General features: G+C 37.8%; 1 protein-coding gene across 1 annotated transcript in view; it reads right to left on the bottom strand.

Annotated features, from left to right (window-relative positions):
• The window catches only part of LOC129749381 (serine-rich adhesin for platelets-like), a 39,305-nt gene that overhangs the window by 2,696 nt on the left and 17,857 nt on the right, over window positions 1-18,752 (bottom strand). The window contains exon 5 of the mRNA XM_055744346.1: window positions 13,796-13,938. Coding sequence (XP_055600321.1) covers window positions 13,796-13,938 — 143 coding nt within the window. The remainder of the gene's footprint in view (window positions 1-13,795; window positions 13,939-18,752) is intronic.

The raw sequence follows: 18,752 nt of genomic DNA, 5'->3' as shown, positions 1-18,752 counted from the left end.
TCCGGGCAAGTTCTGCTTTACTCTGGACATACGAGGAGAATATGCTAAACTAGAACGAGGAATTGGTTTCTTGTTAAGCCCACAGGTCCATGCGGCCCGCATGAGATGGGTACCGATACACGAAAGAATAATCGTAGCCAGATTCAGAACACGGGTTAGAAATTTTACGATGGTCCAGTGTTATACGCCAACTGACGTTGCCAATTTGCAGGAGAAAGAGCAGTTTTACGGTGGTAGAGAAAATTCCGAAGGGTGACATTCAAATCTATTTTGGCGACTTCATCGCAAAGATTGGCTCCGACAATCAGGACCTTGAGCGCATCATGGGTCTCCATGGTCTAGGACAGATGAGCGAAAACGGAGAGCTGCTTGTAGAATTTTGTGGCAACAACAACATGTTGATCGGTGGATTGCTCTTCCGCCATCGGTTAGGTTACTTGGGTATCCCGAGATGGCAGAACAGAAAATCAAAATGACCAGCTTAAAATGGAGAAGGAGCCTTCGTGATGTCCAAGACAAACGAAGCGTAGACATTGCATCTGATTATCACTTCGTCCTTGGCGAGATACGACTGAGAGTCACGCGTATCCAGCGGCGAGAGGAGAAAGTCGGATGTTGATACGACGTCCGCCGGGTGGAGGATCCAGAGGTGAAAAGGGCATACGTTGAACAGCTAGAATTCCTAGCCTCGGAATTTCCGACAGACGGAACAGTCGAAGACACGTCAGTCACGACGAGCCATGGTAATTTCGGTAAAGTTAGTGGAAGAAGAAGTGAATGGATGTCGGATGAAACATGGAGGATGGTTGATGAGCGGAGAAAGGCGAAAGTCGGAATTGAGCAGGCATGTACCGGGTCAGCCAAAACAGCCACCCGCTTACGATTGTGGAGCTGGAAAAGGCTATCAAACGAGCTTGTAGACGAGACAAGAGAGACTGGCATTGGAGATATCCGGTTACTTTATGACATTTCTCTTCGCCTTAGTGATGCAAGGACTAAAGCTAGAATACTGCTAAACGAACGAGCAGCAGTTATTGACCGATCGAACAGATCAACTCAAACGATGGACTGAGCACTTCGAACAACTCATGCGAGTCACGAATAGCGATGGCCAGCAGAACCCGCAGCTCGAAGCGCCGACAGTAAGTCACATAAATGGCGTAAACTCGGAAGCGCCCTCGCTGGCTGAAATAGAAGCGGCAATCAAAGACATCCAACAAAGCACCTGGGATCGATTGCATCCCTGCTGAAATGCAGAGATGTTAAAATCGCGAGTCTTCATACTTGCACTTCGCCCTTCTTTGCAGAACGATTTTATTTCGTTAAACTCAAACTGCAATGATGCTATCGATAGTTCAATTCGGAAAGCTTCAGGAAGGAAGCTTCGGGTAAACTCGGCAGGAGTAAACAGCAATCGGGGGAAACATCATCGAAACGAACGTACAGTTCTGCGGATTAAAAAAAAGAATCGTTTTCGTTCGGCAGCCGAACACATCAATCGGACAACACATGGGGGCGTGGCTTAAAGTGATAGATACAAGGGAACGGGAAACGAGCGAGAGAAGATTGCGAGGAATGTTAACTCGGTCCGTCGGGCAACGATCGCTCGTGTGCATTCGTGTACGGTCAGCTTCGTTCTGTTGTTTCGTTGTTGTGATTTTATTCCTGCGAGGCATGGAAAACATCAATGCAAAACTATTTTCTTCGTTTTGTGCACATTGACGTGATGATTGGAACGAAGATAAAATCAATCTGCAAATAGCAAGTTAAACTCGGAAGAAATCAGCCGAATGATTCTTTCCGAGGCGAGTTTACGCACCTCTGCTGAAATGCTGAAAGCCGACCCTGTCCTGTCAGCACAAATGTTGCACTGTCTTTTCGCTGACATCTGGGATACTGCAATATTCCCGGCTGACTGGATGCAGGGTATCCTCGTAAAGGTCCCGAAGAAAGGAGACCTGACAGGGTGCTGTAATTAGCGGAGCATAACGTTGATCTGTTCAATCCTCAAAGTACTCCTGAACAGGATCAACCCTCAAAGTGATCCTGAACAGGGTCCAGAAGAAAATAGACGCTATACTCCGACAGAAACAATCTGGATTTCAATCCGGACGATCATGTGTGGACCACATCACAACGCTACGAATAATATTGGAACAAATCAACGAATTCCAGAACTCTCTTCTGTTGGTGTTCGTTGATTTCGAAAAAGCATTTGACCCGCTGAACCATGAAAACATCTGGGAAGCTCTAAGGCGACGAGGAGTCCCAGCGAAACTAGTACATCTCATCGAAGCACAGTACGAGGCATTTTCGTGCAAAGTATTGTATGACGGTGTCTTATCCGATCCAATCCCGGTAACTGCTGATGTGAGACAAGGATGTATCCTCTCACCACTACTTTTTCGCATCGTAATGGATGAGATTCTGATTGGATCGATCGATTGTGCACCTTACCGAGGATTGCCGTGGAATCCTCCAACAATGGAGCAACTGAACGACCTTGACCTGGCAGACGATATTGTTTTGCTCGCCCAAACACAACCAGATATGCAGAGCAAACTCGACGACCTCACCGAAAGCTCCAAGGCGGAAGGTCTCAAAGTCAATGTCGGAAAGATCAAGTCGATGGAGATCAACACAGGAAATCTCTCCAGTTTAATGCTAGCTGGGCAACAAGTTGAGAAAGTGGAGTGCTTCTAGTATCTTGGTAGCCAGTTAACGTCTGATGGTGGTACATCGAAACCCGGATCAGAAAGGCCCGATTTGCGTTTGATAGTCTCTGATACATCTGGCGGTCACGCCAGATCTCTCTACAAACGAAAATCGGAATCTTCAAATCAAACGTCAAATCCGTATTGTTGTATGGGTGCGAAACTTGGTGCACATATGCGGTGACGACGCGAAAACTGCAAGTTTTTGTAAAACGCTGCCTGCGGAATATCATCCGCGCTTCGTGGCCTGGCAACTGGATCTCGAATGAGGTACTACATCGCCGGTGTCATCAAAGGGCGCTAGAAATTGAGATTCGGGAACGTAAGTGGAGATGGATTGGGCACACGCTGCGAAGAGATGAGAACGAGATTCGCAGAGAGCCGCTCGAATGGAATCCAGAAGAACATCGAAGAAGAGGCAGACCCAGAAACTCGTGGCGGTGAAGCCTAGCCGCAGAAATACGAACTGTCGCGAGAGTTTTGACTGGGACCAAGTGAAGAAGCTGGCTCCTGATCGTCAACAGTGGAGGTCTTTTACCACGGACCTATGCACCGGAAGATCGGCGCAGGAATATTAAGTTAGTAAGTAAGTAAGTAAGTAAGTAACCAGGAACCAGTTCTGTAATTTGGAAAAAATCGATAATTTGTGATTTTGATGTCTAATTTCAACCGAACTTCGTTGATCGATTCTTGACTTACCGAAATTCGTCTAGATGTATGTAATAAAATCGGATTGCCATCAACTATTCAAAATAATCCTGTCGTCATGAGTTGTTGTCATAACTAACATCAAACGGTCTTTCTCTGGTATCTGCGACATAGTGGCATCTCGCTTGCGCTGAAGAAAAAGCAACGACAAATAGGAAATGTTCTATTTTCGCGTGTGCGCTCATTCTTGTTTCTGTATCGCGTGTGAAAGTGGTTTGTTGAGAAAAATTTAGTTATTGCTGGTATGTACTGATGTAAAAAGGAATAAATAGAATTCTTTCTTTGGTTTTTCAATTTTACTACCATTTAGTTGTCTCCATACCACTATATGTACGTAATTATATTGCCCGAAATAACCATAATTTTTTTTTCGGCTGCCCCATTTTGGATGGGCAAAGCAAAAAATATGGCGACGGACCCGCTTACACCCTGTCAGTCCCGGTTCCCACTCTACTTCAACAGCTGAAGCTGGTTGGAGCTGCGTCGGAGGACGAGCATTTGGTATAAAACTTTCCGGTATTTCGGTAATTATTACATGTATTACGTCCAAGACGAAGTACATGCTGGCCTGTGGATTCGAGACCGACCGAACCCGCTTTTCCAGTAATAACAAGGTCACGATCGACGGCGACGAGCTGGAGATAGTCGAAAACTTTGTCTATCTCGGTTCACTGGTGACCGCAGACAATGACACCAGCCGTGAGATCCGGAGGCGAATTATCAGCGGAAGTCGCGCCTACTATGGACTCCACAAGCAACTGCGGTCGAGAAGACTTAGCCCTCGCACGAAGTGTAACCTGTATATGACGCTCATTAGACCGGTTGTTCTCTACGGGCACGAGACATGGATATTGCTCGAGGAGGACCTGCGTACAATCGGAGTATTCGAGCGACGAGTGTTAAGAACCATCTTTGGCGGCGTACAGGAGAATGGAGTGTGGAGGTGAAGGATGAATCACGAGCTCGCGCGACTCTACGGCGAACCCAGTATCCAGAAGGTGGTGGATACGGATGGTCGGTGGCCGGATACGCTGGGCGGGACATGTTGCGAGAATGCCGGACGACTGTCCTGCAAAACAGGTGTTCGCTACGAATCCGGTAGGAACAAGACGAGCGGGAGCGCAACGAGCGATGTGGTTAGACCAAGTGGAGCGTGATCTGGCGAACGTGGGGTGCCCGAGAAATTGGAGAACGGTTGCCATGGACCGAGTGAATTTTAGGAATTATGTTCGTCAAGTTATGTCGTGAGAAGGAATACTATGTAAATAAAATTAATAATACATGTATTCCGGTTAAATCTACCGATTTTTCGGCAAGTATTACCGAACTTTTACAAATTCCGGTAAAAAAAAATCACGGTAGTTTTGGAATATATACAGATATTTCGATAATAAATTCAGATATTTTGGTAAACTCTACTGGTTATTCGGTATTTATTATCGAGCTTTTGTAATTTTTCGGTAAGAAATTACCGGTCTTTCGGTAATAGTTATAATTATAAATGCCTGTAATTACAGGCATTTCGGGTCTTCAACACCGGTTGTGCGGTAATATAACAAGCTGTCACGTTGATATCTGTAAACTTTTAGACTAATGATCTTAGATATGATCAGCCGAGTTTCGGTAATTCTTTACCGCAAAAGGTCCGTAATATTTGACAGCTATTCTCAGCCATAAAAAATACCGAACAGACTACCGATCTCCACATGTTCGAAATTCGTTAAATAATAACCGAACTTGATGATTTTCTTTTACTGTGCAGTACTTCTGTAGAACGTTTTTTTTTGTAAATAGAACAATAAAAAAACGTGCTTTGCTATATTATTCTTCCGAAAGGGAAAAGGTGTCAGGGCAATCATGTGCCATGCTGTGAGTCATCAACCGATACAATAGTGATGAAATTTCAACCGCATCAGTATGACGCCAGATAGAAAAAAACAAGTGATCGCAGCAGAATATTTTGCTTTTAAATCATCTTTTGATTTCTCGTGTTCGGATTTGAAATTGTATGGTTAACTGTTTGTATCGAAGACTGCCAGAGTCCTCCTTTTAGTAGTTTAGAAAAAAATAACAAGCAATACTTGACTCTTCTAGCTACAATTCCACGAACTCAAGCATACCGGTTCAAACCCCCTTAAATTTCCTTACCTAATGTGTTAAACTCTTATTTGAAGTTAGTTGAGATAAGTTACATAAAATTATATACAAATGAGCATTGCGGTTGGATTTTGGGACGCAAGTCAGATTCTCACGCCAATCGGAACTCAAACGCGTCATAATGATGATAGTTGCTGAAGAAAGTAAGCATTAGAAATCAAATTAGAAAAAAATAGATGATTCAATATGTTAAAATTATCATAAAACTAGGTAAAGATAAAAAATATTAAATTTGTAAGTTGTAATTGTAGCTTTTTAAACTAATACTTGCGAAATGGATTTAGCAATAAAGGGTTAGTAAAACGAAAAAAAATCCAACGATAGTGTTGAATGTATGATATGAAAATGGTGCGTTAGGTGATATGATATTATGTTGTGAATAAAGACTAAGTTAGTACACCAAGAGTGCAGCTTAGAGTTGTATTAAAATTTAAGTTTATTTTTGTTATTTTTATTCAGTAGTTGTGCTAATACATCGTGAAAGTAAAAAAAAACACTGAGAAAAAGAAACGCTAACCTATTTATTAATTTTTCACACGACACTTAGAACATTTATTTCACACTTAATTTTCACATCTAGGAATTTCGGTTGAACGATCATTGTTGTGAGTCATGATGAATTAACCTAGTTTTTCGACAGATTGTTGAGAGTAACTTTATCTATCAAATGTTATGCCGCTGGATTGATTTGTAAATTTCTTTGATCATTTCCCAGTTTGAATTGGCCAGAAATGAATATCAAAAGTGACTGTCTCAGCCTTGGCTGTCCAATGTTGTTTAGAGAGATCCCTTAGGGAGTGTACTGTTCGTCGTTCCTTGTCTGAACAAATTACTTCTGGGAAAAAATTACCCCAGATGGGTCACAAGAACGGATTTGCCAAAATAAAAAAAAAAAACATTCTCTTCTCTAGCTTAGCTTATCATCTTTAGATGCTACCAAAAGAAAAGAAAACCAATCGAAAACTTTTTTTTCTCCTTTTTTTTGCTTTGCGGTTGATGAACCGTTGTGAAACTTTACTGCCTTAAACTTTGTGTTTATCCTTCTTACAACTTGCTTACTTTTCTAACTCCATTAGAACGTTTGTTAATGGTGTTTTTCTCGAGTCGCTAGACGATACTCTTTCTATGCTTTCCTCATACACTGTTTTACTACTGTCTTTTTCTTAATGCTGATAATCAAGCTGATGAATCCTAAATCCACCTAGATATTCCACTATTGGTGCAACGAATTTGACACGTCATTATCTCGGGTGAAATAGTAGAAAAGACTTCAAAGGAACTGTCCTCATGTACGTTATTAAACTCCTTTTCCTGCTTCCTAATCGTTTGACTTTCGTTTGCTTCCATCCCCGGAATGTGAGATTTTCCTGCTGCCACGAGGGGAGGAATCTGCTATACGAGTGCTACATAGTTTTCTGCTTTCCTCTGATTAAACCGAACGATAGTAGTAGCAGTTTTATCAAACGACATTTATTGTTTCGTTCGACATTTCGTTACATCCGAGACCCACACAGAAGAAGAAGGGGGTGTCACCATCGATTGGCACGTGCCGAAAATTGTGTCATTTCCGTTAACGGGTGCGAATTTTGGGCATAACATCGGATGATAAAGACGGGTTGGGGATTTCAATTTTTTTTTTATTATTTCGTTAATAAGTGTTATCATTTTTGGTTTTGTTTGGTCGGGTTTCGGGTGGACATGGGGAGAAAAGAAAGAAAAAGAGACAGAATCAGTGGAGGGAGCTGCTACGGTTTGAGAGTTAGGTTTGCTACTAGTTCTACTAAAGGGGATTCCACGTAAAATTATGAACGTCTACTAAAATTTTAAAGAATGTGTGAATAGAGTTAAACATGGATTTTATGATTTTCCACATTTTTATTTTGTTCCAATATAAGTAATGAGGGCAAAATTCGATTCAATCATGCCTATCAGAATCATAAAGGTCGGAACCAATATTAATTTCCTCTTTTGTCATCCCCCTTTCTTCGATTTTTCCTAGGGGCCGAATGGGACAGTCAATAAAGTTTGAGGTACTATATTGAAAATTTTCAATTCGAGATTTTTCCAATTTTTCGATCTAAAATTACCAGATTTTTGATTTTTTTTTGCGATGTAGATTGTATGCAAGCCTGTTGCATGAAAGATTTCGTTCAATTTGTTCCAAATTATTGAAAATTTGGATTATTTTTGGTTTCAACTTGAAGTTAAAAAAGAAGGATTTCAAAATTTTCCTGGCCTTCTTTACTCCTTCTTTTAAGTTTCAGAATTGAAATTTTGTTGAACACACAGATTCAGCAATTAAAGTTTGAAGTCACAATTTTGAATTAAGATTCAGGAATAAGAACCTGATTTAATTAAACTTGCTAGTTGCCAAATTTAAATTTATTAATATCAAAAATACACATGAATCAATTGATGAAATCCAAATGGATTAAAATAAAATATTGGCCTAATTGACCAACTTTATACAATGGGTTAAGAAAAAGTTAACAAATTGTCAAAATGAAAGAGATTTTTTTAAACAAAGAGAATTGTTTAAATTGACAAAACTGATGAAATCGTAAAATTGATAAAAAGACAAAATTGCAATCTTATAAAATTTTAAAAATGACTTAATTCATTAAATCACAAGATTGAATGATGATATGTTTTATAGAATTTTATAATTAACGGAATTGCCTGAATTATTTATTGACAAAATAGGCTACTTTTTTTATTTCGTAATGTGTATGTCAAAATAGTTTCTTGTAGAGATTTCCAAACTATCGAATTTATATATTTTTCAAAGGCAAAAATCAATTGAATTAAATAAAAACTGAATAGTTAAAGGTTTGAAGGCAAAATTACTAAATTTAAAAAAAAAAATCATAATTCGTAGTATTGCCGAAATTGTTATAAAACTTGTATTATCACTAATCAAACATTTTCAATCACTTATCAAATTTAAAATACTGTTCAAATTAAGTGAAATGAGAAAATAAAACAAAACCGCTAATATTGTAAAACAAGTTAAAGAAAAAATAGGAAAAATTAGCAAAATTTATTAAATTTATCCATTTGACATTAATGACAGCATTGTTATCATTTGACGAATTAACTGAATCGACTACTCATTACTGAACATAGTTATATTTGGTAAAATGTACTGGAATGTCAAAATCGGTCTAATAGATAAAATATACAAAATTTACGAAATTGAAAAGATGAAAATACTATGATGTACAAAATAACAATACCAAGTTGGTTCAGTTGATAAATGGTTCACTTTACAAAATTGGCTGAACTGACTAAAAATACAATATTGATGTTTCAAAACAAAATTGACTATAAGAAAAGGTGAAATAAAATATCGACATAATTTTTGAAGTCAACCAAATTGTCAAAATTTGTAAAATTACTACGAGATTCAAACTTCAGGTGGTGAAATTGTTGAAAATTTCAATTTTCAATTTAAAAATTAAAAAAAAATTATTTTACTAGAGTTCATCTCGCCGAAATGCCATTAAAATATTATAACATTGTTATGACGGCGATAAAAGTCTGAAAAATCTGAAACACAATTTAAAAATTTCCAAAAATTTGATTAAATTCGTTTAAATTGTCAAAAAAGGCATTGGCTTATAGTGAATGTTGGAGAGATTAATAAATTAGTCAAAAAATTTCAAATTTGAAAAATTGTCAATATGTTTTAACAAAATTTATTCAAACTATCAAAATGGTAGCAATTTTTATATAAAAAATTAATAAAAAATAATGTTTATTTTGAAGTTGTTGAATGTTAAAATTTGTAAAAATATTGAAAAAAAACCAATGCTGATGAATACAACAAATATGCCAAAATCGAAAGGGGTCTGTATTGATATGAAGTTTACGAAATAGATATAATTTATATAATAAAATTGTAAAGATGATATTCCTGCAAAACTATACCAAATAACAATATTCGATTAAGTACACGAAAAGTTAACTTTACAAATTTATTGAATTAAAATAAGTTAAAAATTAACTAAAAAGTTGGATAAAAATTTAACAACTGACAGTAACGATAAAATTGACTACGTTTTATGTAAATTTAAAAAAAATATCAATATTCTCGAAATAAGTCAAATTATCAAAATGTTAAAAAACAAACATTGGCATATTGTGAATGCTGAAAATTCCCGATCAGGAGAGCATGTCAAAATTATAGCTCAAACCCATCTCAACGAGATACAATTATTATCTTATTCAGACATAATTTTGGATATCCAAATTTTCGTCACTGTCGTTTTGAAAGGAAAAAAAAAAGATTTTATTAAACAGTTGTTGTTTCTGATTCAATTTTCCTGCTTTCAAAACTTTTATTTGAATTTCAAAATGCATCCAATGGAATGGTTCTGTGGAAGCGTGCACGCCTCTCAACCTGAAGGTCGAGGTTCGAATCTCATGGCAGTATCCAATCTTTTCTGGAATTGTGCAAGCTATGAAACAATGCATGGAAGTTTCAGTACAAGGTAGGGGGCGATACAACATTGCATACAAGTGTGGGTCAACCCGATCGTAAGAGAAAGACAAAATTATATCAAGATGAAATATTTTTAAAACTTATTTTTCCTATTAAAATTAGATATAATTAAGCACTCGTATGTGTTTAAATATCTCAAATTATATCAAAAAGATCATGCAATTATTTATAACTAAATTATATCACCCTTTGATTGCATTATAACAAGATTATAACAAAAATATACAAGCTTTTGTGCAATATTTACTTTGTATGCAATGTTGAATTCCATCCTAAACTTGCACTCAAACTTTCGTGTATTGTTTTCAAACTTGAAAAGTTTGGATACCGCCAGAAGATTCGTACCTCGATCTGCAGATTGAGAGGTGCGCATGCTACCACAGAACCATGTTTGGTGCATTGGAATAGAATCTTCAAATTTCAATAAAAACTTTCGAAGCAGGCAAATTGAGGCAGAAAAAACAACTGATTGTGTCAAAGGAGATAATTCATTTTTTTTTCGAAACGACAATAACAGAAATTCGGGAGCAAACTACACACTAAGATTGCATTTATTCCGCTCGGGACCATGATTCTCCGTATGACAGGAAAGGTGCTCAAATGCCGTGAAATTCGAAAGAAAACTCTTCCGAATCTCGTGAGGCTTCGTTTCTTCTGAAATACGGGATTTAATATCTACGAGTGCACAGGTACTCGAATAATGGTCCTATATTTTGGGGGATCGATAGCTGTCAACAGTTTTCTATTCCGCCTTTTTCTCTTCTTCATTTTTGTGTCGAGTCAAATTCGTTTGAAACGCATAACCACAATTGAACAAGGAGACGATTTGTGCGAATAATTTTTAATGAAAATGGCATAAATTCTTCTAAGTTCTGCTAAAATAGCGAGAGTTATATAAAACCTAACAGAAAAAAACCATTTATTCACATAATTCACCAAGAGAGCTTTTGAAAAAAAAAAAAAACGCCAAAGTTTCGACGAATCTGCCGTTGCAGCATTTGTCGCAGCTCGCACCAAGATTACTTCCAAGGACTTGATGAACATAAGCAATACTGACAATACAATACTGACCGACACATTTTTGGTATTACAAGTATTTCATTGTATTTTTTCAGGCGAATTATTTACCGGACAAACTATAACGAACACCAAGACCATCTTATGATTTAATACCAATCATAGCCAACCATCATCATTCTTTTTATCGAAAATTGAAGTAATGTTTTATTTTAAAGCAAAGCAAATGTATTTTTTCTTGTATGTAAATTTCGAATGGGAACAGTCTCGAGCCTACGGAAATATTTCGAAATTTCCCTGCAAACCACAGGAGAGAAGTTTTCGATCATTGGCGTCAACATTTTGACAGATGTTTTCAAGAGCTGTTTTTCTGTCCTGAGATTGTCTTTTTGGTTTCAGCTGTTAAAAATACAGACATTTGAGATTTGTTGAGTAAAAATTATTATATGCTCTCCTGATCGGAAAGGCAATATTGAATGGAAGCTTATATGCAATTCTCATATTTTTTATAATTTTGGTGGTCTATCTGATTGAGTTACAATCTTGTTATAATGCTATCAAGGGTGATATAATTCTATAGTTTTTCTTGAATGGATTATTTTATATAATTTGAGATATTTTGACATCCTACGAGTACTTAATTTCCTATATCTCGTTTTGATAAAAAAATTTAATATCAAAATATCTCACTTTGATAAAATTTAGTTTTTCTCGGGTTTTGATCGGGAAGGTCTTCATATTAGTCAAAATTATTAAAATTAAAAAGACCTTCAATAGTATCAAAAAATTTTTCAAACAGTCAAAATGGTGAAAATTATAAAAAAATTGACGAAAGTTGACGTATGTTCTTTAAGTAAAACGTTATGAAAATTAGATTTTGTTTATATTTTTCTGAGATTATAACACTTTCGTGTTTCTAATCCCCTTATGAAAAACTCTACCCACTCATTTACAACTTTTTTTCATTTCTTCTAACAGTTCATTTTACGCTCGAACGATTGATACATTGGAACAAATATTTTTTTCATAATTTTCCCATGTAAGGAACATTTTAAGGTGATTAAAAAATATCTTCAAGTTACATTTTGTGAAATTTTTCAAACAAAGTTCAATTACTCAAACAATTATTTTGTTAAAATTTTTTAAACTACAAGCATTGTTATTTTGCTCATTTTGGCACATTTTTCTAGAACATTTGATCTTTGTAAGACGTTCCAGTTTCGAGATATAGCTAAGGAATCAAGTATCCCCAGGGATCAAGTATCCTCATTCTCCCCTAATGTTAAACTCATAATTAAAATTGCTAACGAATATATTCTTCATGACAAAAGTTTCAGAATTATAAGAAATAAAATTAAAAATTCAAGAATTTCTTTAAAAATAAACGAAAAATGTAAAAAAAAATCAAATTTTAAAATTGACAAATTATCAAAATTAAGCTGACATTATGCTAAATTATCATATTAGCCCTCATCTGTCCTAGGAATTTTTACCCTTTACAGTCCCTGGAGTGTCAACACTTCTGACTTTAAACAATATATCTCTCTTGTTTTTCAACTGATTTTAACAATTTATACTTTTGAAAACCTCATAATGTAACTCAAATATGTTTTTCAGACATTATTCACCTACAACACTTCAGTTTTCCGTTATTCAAAGTTCAAGAAAAAAATCGGAAAAACTTGTTTCGGAAAAAAAAGACTGTACTACGGAATGCTTAAAAAAATTCACTTAGTGTCATAGAAAGCTGAAGTTAGAAGCTATACATTGCACATTAGAATATTTTTTTGAATTTTTTAAGATCGTGACCACAAAAAATGGAAAAGTGGTTTAAAACCGTAGGTACTTTTCTATCAATGAACAGTCAAAATTGTTTAATTAATACGCACTTCAGAAAAATTTTGAAAAGACGATTGAAAAGTTGACGTAATTTGGCACATTTTCGCATTTTTAGACTGTCAAAATACGAAACACAAAATTTTTGACAAATTTTCAAAAGTAGCTGTTTTATTAACCTTAAAACCGACTCATAATTGTACGTGGAAAACACTAAAAATAGATCAGTGGGAGAAAGGGAACAGGCTGGAGATAACTACTACAACTAAGTAAAAAGTCGGGAGCAGAAAACCGTTATTTGGTCCATTTACACAACAACAACAAAAAATGCCCTAACAACAACAACAGATGGATGAATAAATTTTAGAATCGTTAAAGGATCTGTTTTTATTTGGTGAGCTGAGAGCTTCCCGAAAAAAAGATGGTACCATCGTTGTTCGGTGTAGGTACAGAAAATATACTTATGGATAGGTAGATATGTAGGTTGAATGGAATTTGCAATCCGCAAAGAAACAGAAGCTAGCGTTCGATTTGAATGGTTTTTAAATGAAGCAGGTTTATGGCGTTTTTTTTTGTGTTCTCCTTTTTTTCGAGGATTTGTTTCGCGTTAAGTATTTTCAAGTCCCACTGATTGTGTTGTTGTTTGGTGGCAAATGTGTTTTGGATGGCACATGAGCGAGCATGAAGAGGGTGAATTTTGCGAAACACCGAAGCGCAGAAGATGTTGATGCAGGCGATGGTGGTGAATGGAATGGAAAAGTGGGTGGAAATGGCGTTCGATGGAGGGAAAGCGCTACTCTCGTATGAAGGTAGTAGATATTTAGAATGTGGAACAAGAACTTAGACAAACATTACACACCCGGTTTTCCGCTCACGTGGCGTCGACGGTGGCGTACACGGTGAGCTGCCCTCGCTGTATGATCCACTTAGTATCGCACCTTGTCGTCTTCGTACGGCGTTCAACAGACTCAGCGTAGAGCTACTCAAACCATGTTTGAAGGACTGCGGGCCGGATAATTGGCAGACAGGCAGGCATGATGGGGATTCGAGGACATTGTTGCATTCCAAAGCACGTGGTCGTCCCGCGGTATCGACAAAGCCATATGATGCATAGGGTGTTGTGGGTGTGCGCGTGGAAAGCATGGGAATCAGAACAGTTAGTTATGTTGAGTACCAACTCGCTTTGTTTACATGTTGATGTTGATGAAACTATCTCTCTGTACAATGAACGTATGCTTTCTAATCTATTGAAGCGTTTCTGGTTTTATCTGGGACACGTGATGTGCTTTACGACAAAATTAATATCACACACGTTTAGAAATGTTTACGATACGTTTCTCGATTTCCCCTAAGCATTTAGGTTAAATTTGTAGTCATAGTACCAGACTGAGAAACGTCATAAAAAAACGTAATAATTTGAATAAATTTTAAGTTACTATTTATCATCTTTTTGACTTAAAAAACAGTTCTTCGGCGTTACCAACCAATCAGTGAAAAGTCATTTCACTCGTATTTTTTTTTGCTTCATTCACAATTATTAAAGACTATACTCGGAAAAAGACATCTATTCATTCAAAATTTTGAAAGAGCACTTATATGTAGGTACACTACTGGATGCTTGGAAGTTAAATCGATACGAATTACGAGAAAATCATCAAGTGGCTCTGAGACGTTGCATCAAAATAGGGTTTCTTGATTGTGAAGCTATTAAAGGGTATCCAGCTTACCTAAAATATCCCCAACACCCGTTAATGCTAACCGAGGTTTAACGGGATGAAGGAAGATGTAGTCTCGAACGGAACATGTGAAGTACTCGAGAAAGATTGGTAAGGAAATTGCAGCAGAAATGATTTCTTTTAAAATGAAGCCAATGTAACCATGACTCCAAGTTTGGGATAAAGTAAACAACGAAAATCAGGAATTGAGTAAAAGTGTCGTTGAAGATTTAAAGTAAAGATCGGCCAAGCGAAGAGAATTTCACGGAAAATCTAAGTATTCTTATTTAAGAAGACAAATAGGTACTTTCCCCACACTGGTCACAACAATTTTGCTGATCGTTAGGATCTCTGGTGTCTCTCCATACCTTACATACATATGTTTAGTGGTCTTGTTTAGAGGTACGATAACAGAGCTAGCGGATGTGGCATCTTGATATAAATTGTCTTTGCGATCCCACCAGTTTATGAGAGCCAAACTCAACCAACGATTTTGAGCAATCGCTAGCACAACTTACCTTTACAGAATCTAGGGAGCAATCGAGTAAGTTGTGCGGCAGTATAGATTCGGACCTCAATAGGGTTTAGATCCGAAACTCCACATCGGCCACTCTTTAGGAGCCTCAGTAAAGAGAATGGAATCTATCTAACACGCGGCGTTGCCAGATTGCAAACCGCTGAAATCCGGCGTAGGTTTGACTAACGAGCTTTTAGTAATCAAAGAGACGAAATGTCACGATTGGAATTTTTGATTTTCTGTCAGTGTCATTTCAATCGAGCAAAACCAAGCAGTCGTAAAGGCAGCCCTACAGCAGGGTTGCAAGCTCATTATTTTGAAAGGAATCAGACGGTGCCTCTTTGTTTACTATAGTCTCGTTAGGTTTGACGAAAAACGAAAAATGTTCTAATTTTGGCGAAGTAAAATTGGATGACCTGTTTTTGGGCGTGATGAAAATCCCTAGATTTCGAGCATCGATCCGTAGATCCGTAGAATTGCTTAAATTCAATAGATTTACGGGGAAATCCGTAGATCTGGCATCTTTTGGGAAACTCAGATTATCGTTTACGGACTAATAAACCGAGAGGGGTTGATGGCATGGTCTCCAATTTTCATTCAATCATTTGAATCTAGACTGCTTTGGAAGTTCACAATCGAATAACTTTTTTTGCCGCCAAAAGAAAACTTATAAGTTTCAGGTTGCTATGAAAGTCAGTGAACGAAACATTCAGACCGGTCAGCATAACAGTCAAATGAAAGAAATTTTTTTCGATTGAAAATCATCGCTTTCATTTTCATGCCTTGCTGAAAATCTTCAAATAAGTAGATTATTATTCTAAAATTACAAATTATTAGGACGATTTTTACAGAATCAAGCTGTCAAAATTAAAAAAAAATTATTATTAGAATTTTTTGTTATTTTAAAATTGATTCCTCCTTCTTAAATAAAAAATTATTATAAATGTTAAATGAATTTAGAATTCTTGGCTTAGTTCCTTTTTTAAAAAAATTATAATTACAAAAAAACTAAATTGAAAAAATATCACATAAAAAATAACAATTTTCATTTTCGTTTGAAATTGAAGATCTCGATTTTCATTTGAAAATCATCAGGTGCACTTTGAAAATCATTAACGTCGTCATCATTCGAAGCACCGGCGAATTTCAACTGGAATCATCGTAAGCAAACTTACAGTAGTATGCTTTGGCCTTTCATTTGAAAGATTTTCCTGTTGGGAATGTGAAAATTGGAGACGCTGGTTGGTGGTCTTCCGGGATCCTCGTCACCGGATGAAGATAGGATGGTAGACGGAAGTCCTGATAATCCCAGAGAGGTTGTTGAGAAGCTAAGATCTTGAGTCAGAGTTGTGAGAGTTGGAAGATTGGATGCGAAAAACGAAAAATGTACTGATATTGGCAAAATGAAACTTGATGACCTTTTTTTTGGTCGCCAGGTAGAATTTTCGATTATCCGCAGAATTCCTACAGTTTTTTCGATAACCCGTAAAAAATCCGAAAGGCATGCTGGTAATCCTTAGATTTCTAGCATCGATCCATAGATCCGTAGAAGTGCATAAAATCCATAGATCTACAGAGAAATCAGCAGATCTGACAACGCTGGATGCAAGTTCTGAAGTGGATGCTTGTTCAAGCAGGCGACGATTTCCAACTCGAAGGGATTGTCCAGTTGCTGAACCAAGAGATGCAGATTCTCTTTTTCTTACGGAAACCTAAACGAGAGAGGAATAATGGTCAGAAATCTTTCATGTACGTCAAGTATTTCAAGCTGAAAAATAAGGTGAAGGCGTTAGAAGGTGATTAGTGGAACAGTCCTGCTTGATGAGAAAGTCCTTAGAGCGCGGAAGGCAGGCAGCAATCGACGAGAAGACAACATTTATAAGTTTCTTCAAAGCAGCCGATTCTCATGATGGCTGATTTTCACGTGAACTTTCAAGAAGTGAGAACTGCACGGGCTAGTTGATCCTACCAACGCGTCGCAACACTCAACAGTTGCAAAACACTGAAAGAGGAACTTCTGGGGAACAAAGTACAGGTGCACGCAGCTACGAAGATCGTAATTTTGAAGGCAGCGCTTAAAGTTGGTACCGTGTTAAAAGGTTCCTATATGGTTGAAATGTCTTTCTTGCGACCAGGCTTCATTTGTCATCACGAACCGGAGTTTGGACATCGCCAGTCTACCCAACCTGCGGTGACACAGTTGAGACACGAGAGCACGTAGTGTTCAACTGTCCAAGGTTCGAAGTGGTACGCATTAACATGCTTTCCGCCTGTGGACCCGACACGACAGCCGACAACATCGTGTGGACGATGTGTGAGGATGCCAATATTTGGCGCGTAGTCAGCGATAAGTTCACCCGGATCATTACTGCCCTGCAGAGGAGTTAGAACCAGCGCCAGTCCACGTCCGGTGTAGGGTGACTCCTTCGCCGGGGAGCATCTGTGTAGAGTGACAGGCGCGAGTCTAGGATAAACTGCTCTCGATTTGGCACACGGTGGGCAAAAAGCCTAGGGTTGCCAGCCAAAGGAAGGAGGAAGACCAGACCACGGTCGGAGTAAGGAGTGTATCGAAAATTAACTATAAGCATATTTGGGCCTTCTACTTACTAACGCGTGAACGCGAACAACTGTGCTCACCTGTATGTAGCATCTTGATCTGTCAAGAATGAACCAGCGTTTTGTTTACGTTTGAAACATTCGTTTCTCTCAGAATGTCGCTCAGAAGTTAAAATTCGTGTGTTGGACACTTGGATGCGAGAGAAGGGTATCTCGATGAATGAAGTGGCGAAACGTTTCGGCATTCATCCGGCGAGCGTAAAATCCATCATCCACAAGTTCGGGGAACACTATACGTTCGATGAAAACCGGGACCATCTGACCCAAATCTGGATCTTAAGCTGGAAAAAAGCTGGGACATCGATCGGAATGGTACAGCGGATCAAGAAGCGGAACAACCTGAAGACATACAAGAAGCAGAATGTGTCCAAAAAAACGGCTGAACAAAAAGCACGAGCCAAAACTAGAGCCCGGAAGCTGTATCATCGGATTTTGCAGAAGCCAGATGCGTGCAATTCTCATGGACGATGTAACTTATGTAAAAGAGGATTCCAGTACTCTTCCGGGACCCCAATTCTACACTGCAGCTATTGGGGAGGATGTGAGTGACCACGAGAAGTCGGTTTAGGTGGAAAAAATTGGCCAGAAAGTGCTTGTGTGGCAGGCAATCTGCTCCTGCGGATTGAAGTCGGCGAGTTTCTTTACAAAAAGAACAATAAATGCCGATATCTACTGAAAGGAGTGTTTGCAGAAAAGGTTGCTGCCACTATATAAGAAACATATGACTCCACCATTGTTCTGGCCAGATTTGGCGTCAGCCCACTACGCTAAATCCACTCTTAGATGGTTTGAGGATAACGATGTAGATTTCGTTGAGAAAGATATTAACCCACCAAACTGCCCCCAGCTTCGCCCCATAGAACGATATTGGGCTATCGTCGAGAGAGTTTGGAAGGATGGTAAGGCCAACAGGACCATGGCGGTTTTCAAGAAAAATTGAAATGCTGCGGCCAAGAAGTGTGATCAAT

This window comes from Uranotaenia lowii, chromosome 2 (genome assembly GCF_029784155.1).
Source record: "Uranotaenia lowii strain MFRU-FL chromosome 2, ASM2978415v1, whole genome shotgun sequence".
Classification (NCBI taxonomy): Eukaryota; Metazoa; Arthropoda; class Insecta; order Diptera; family Culicidae; genus Uranotaenia; species Uranotaenia lowii.
Note: the sequence above shows the minus strand (reverse complement) of the source record. Positions and strands in the feature narration are given on the sequence as shown.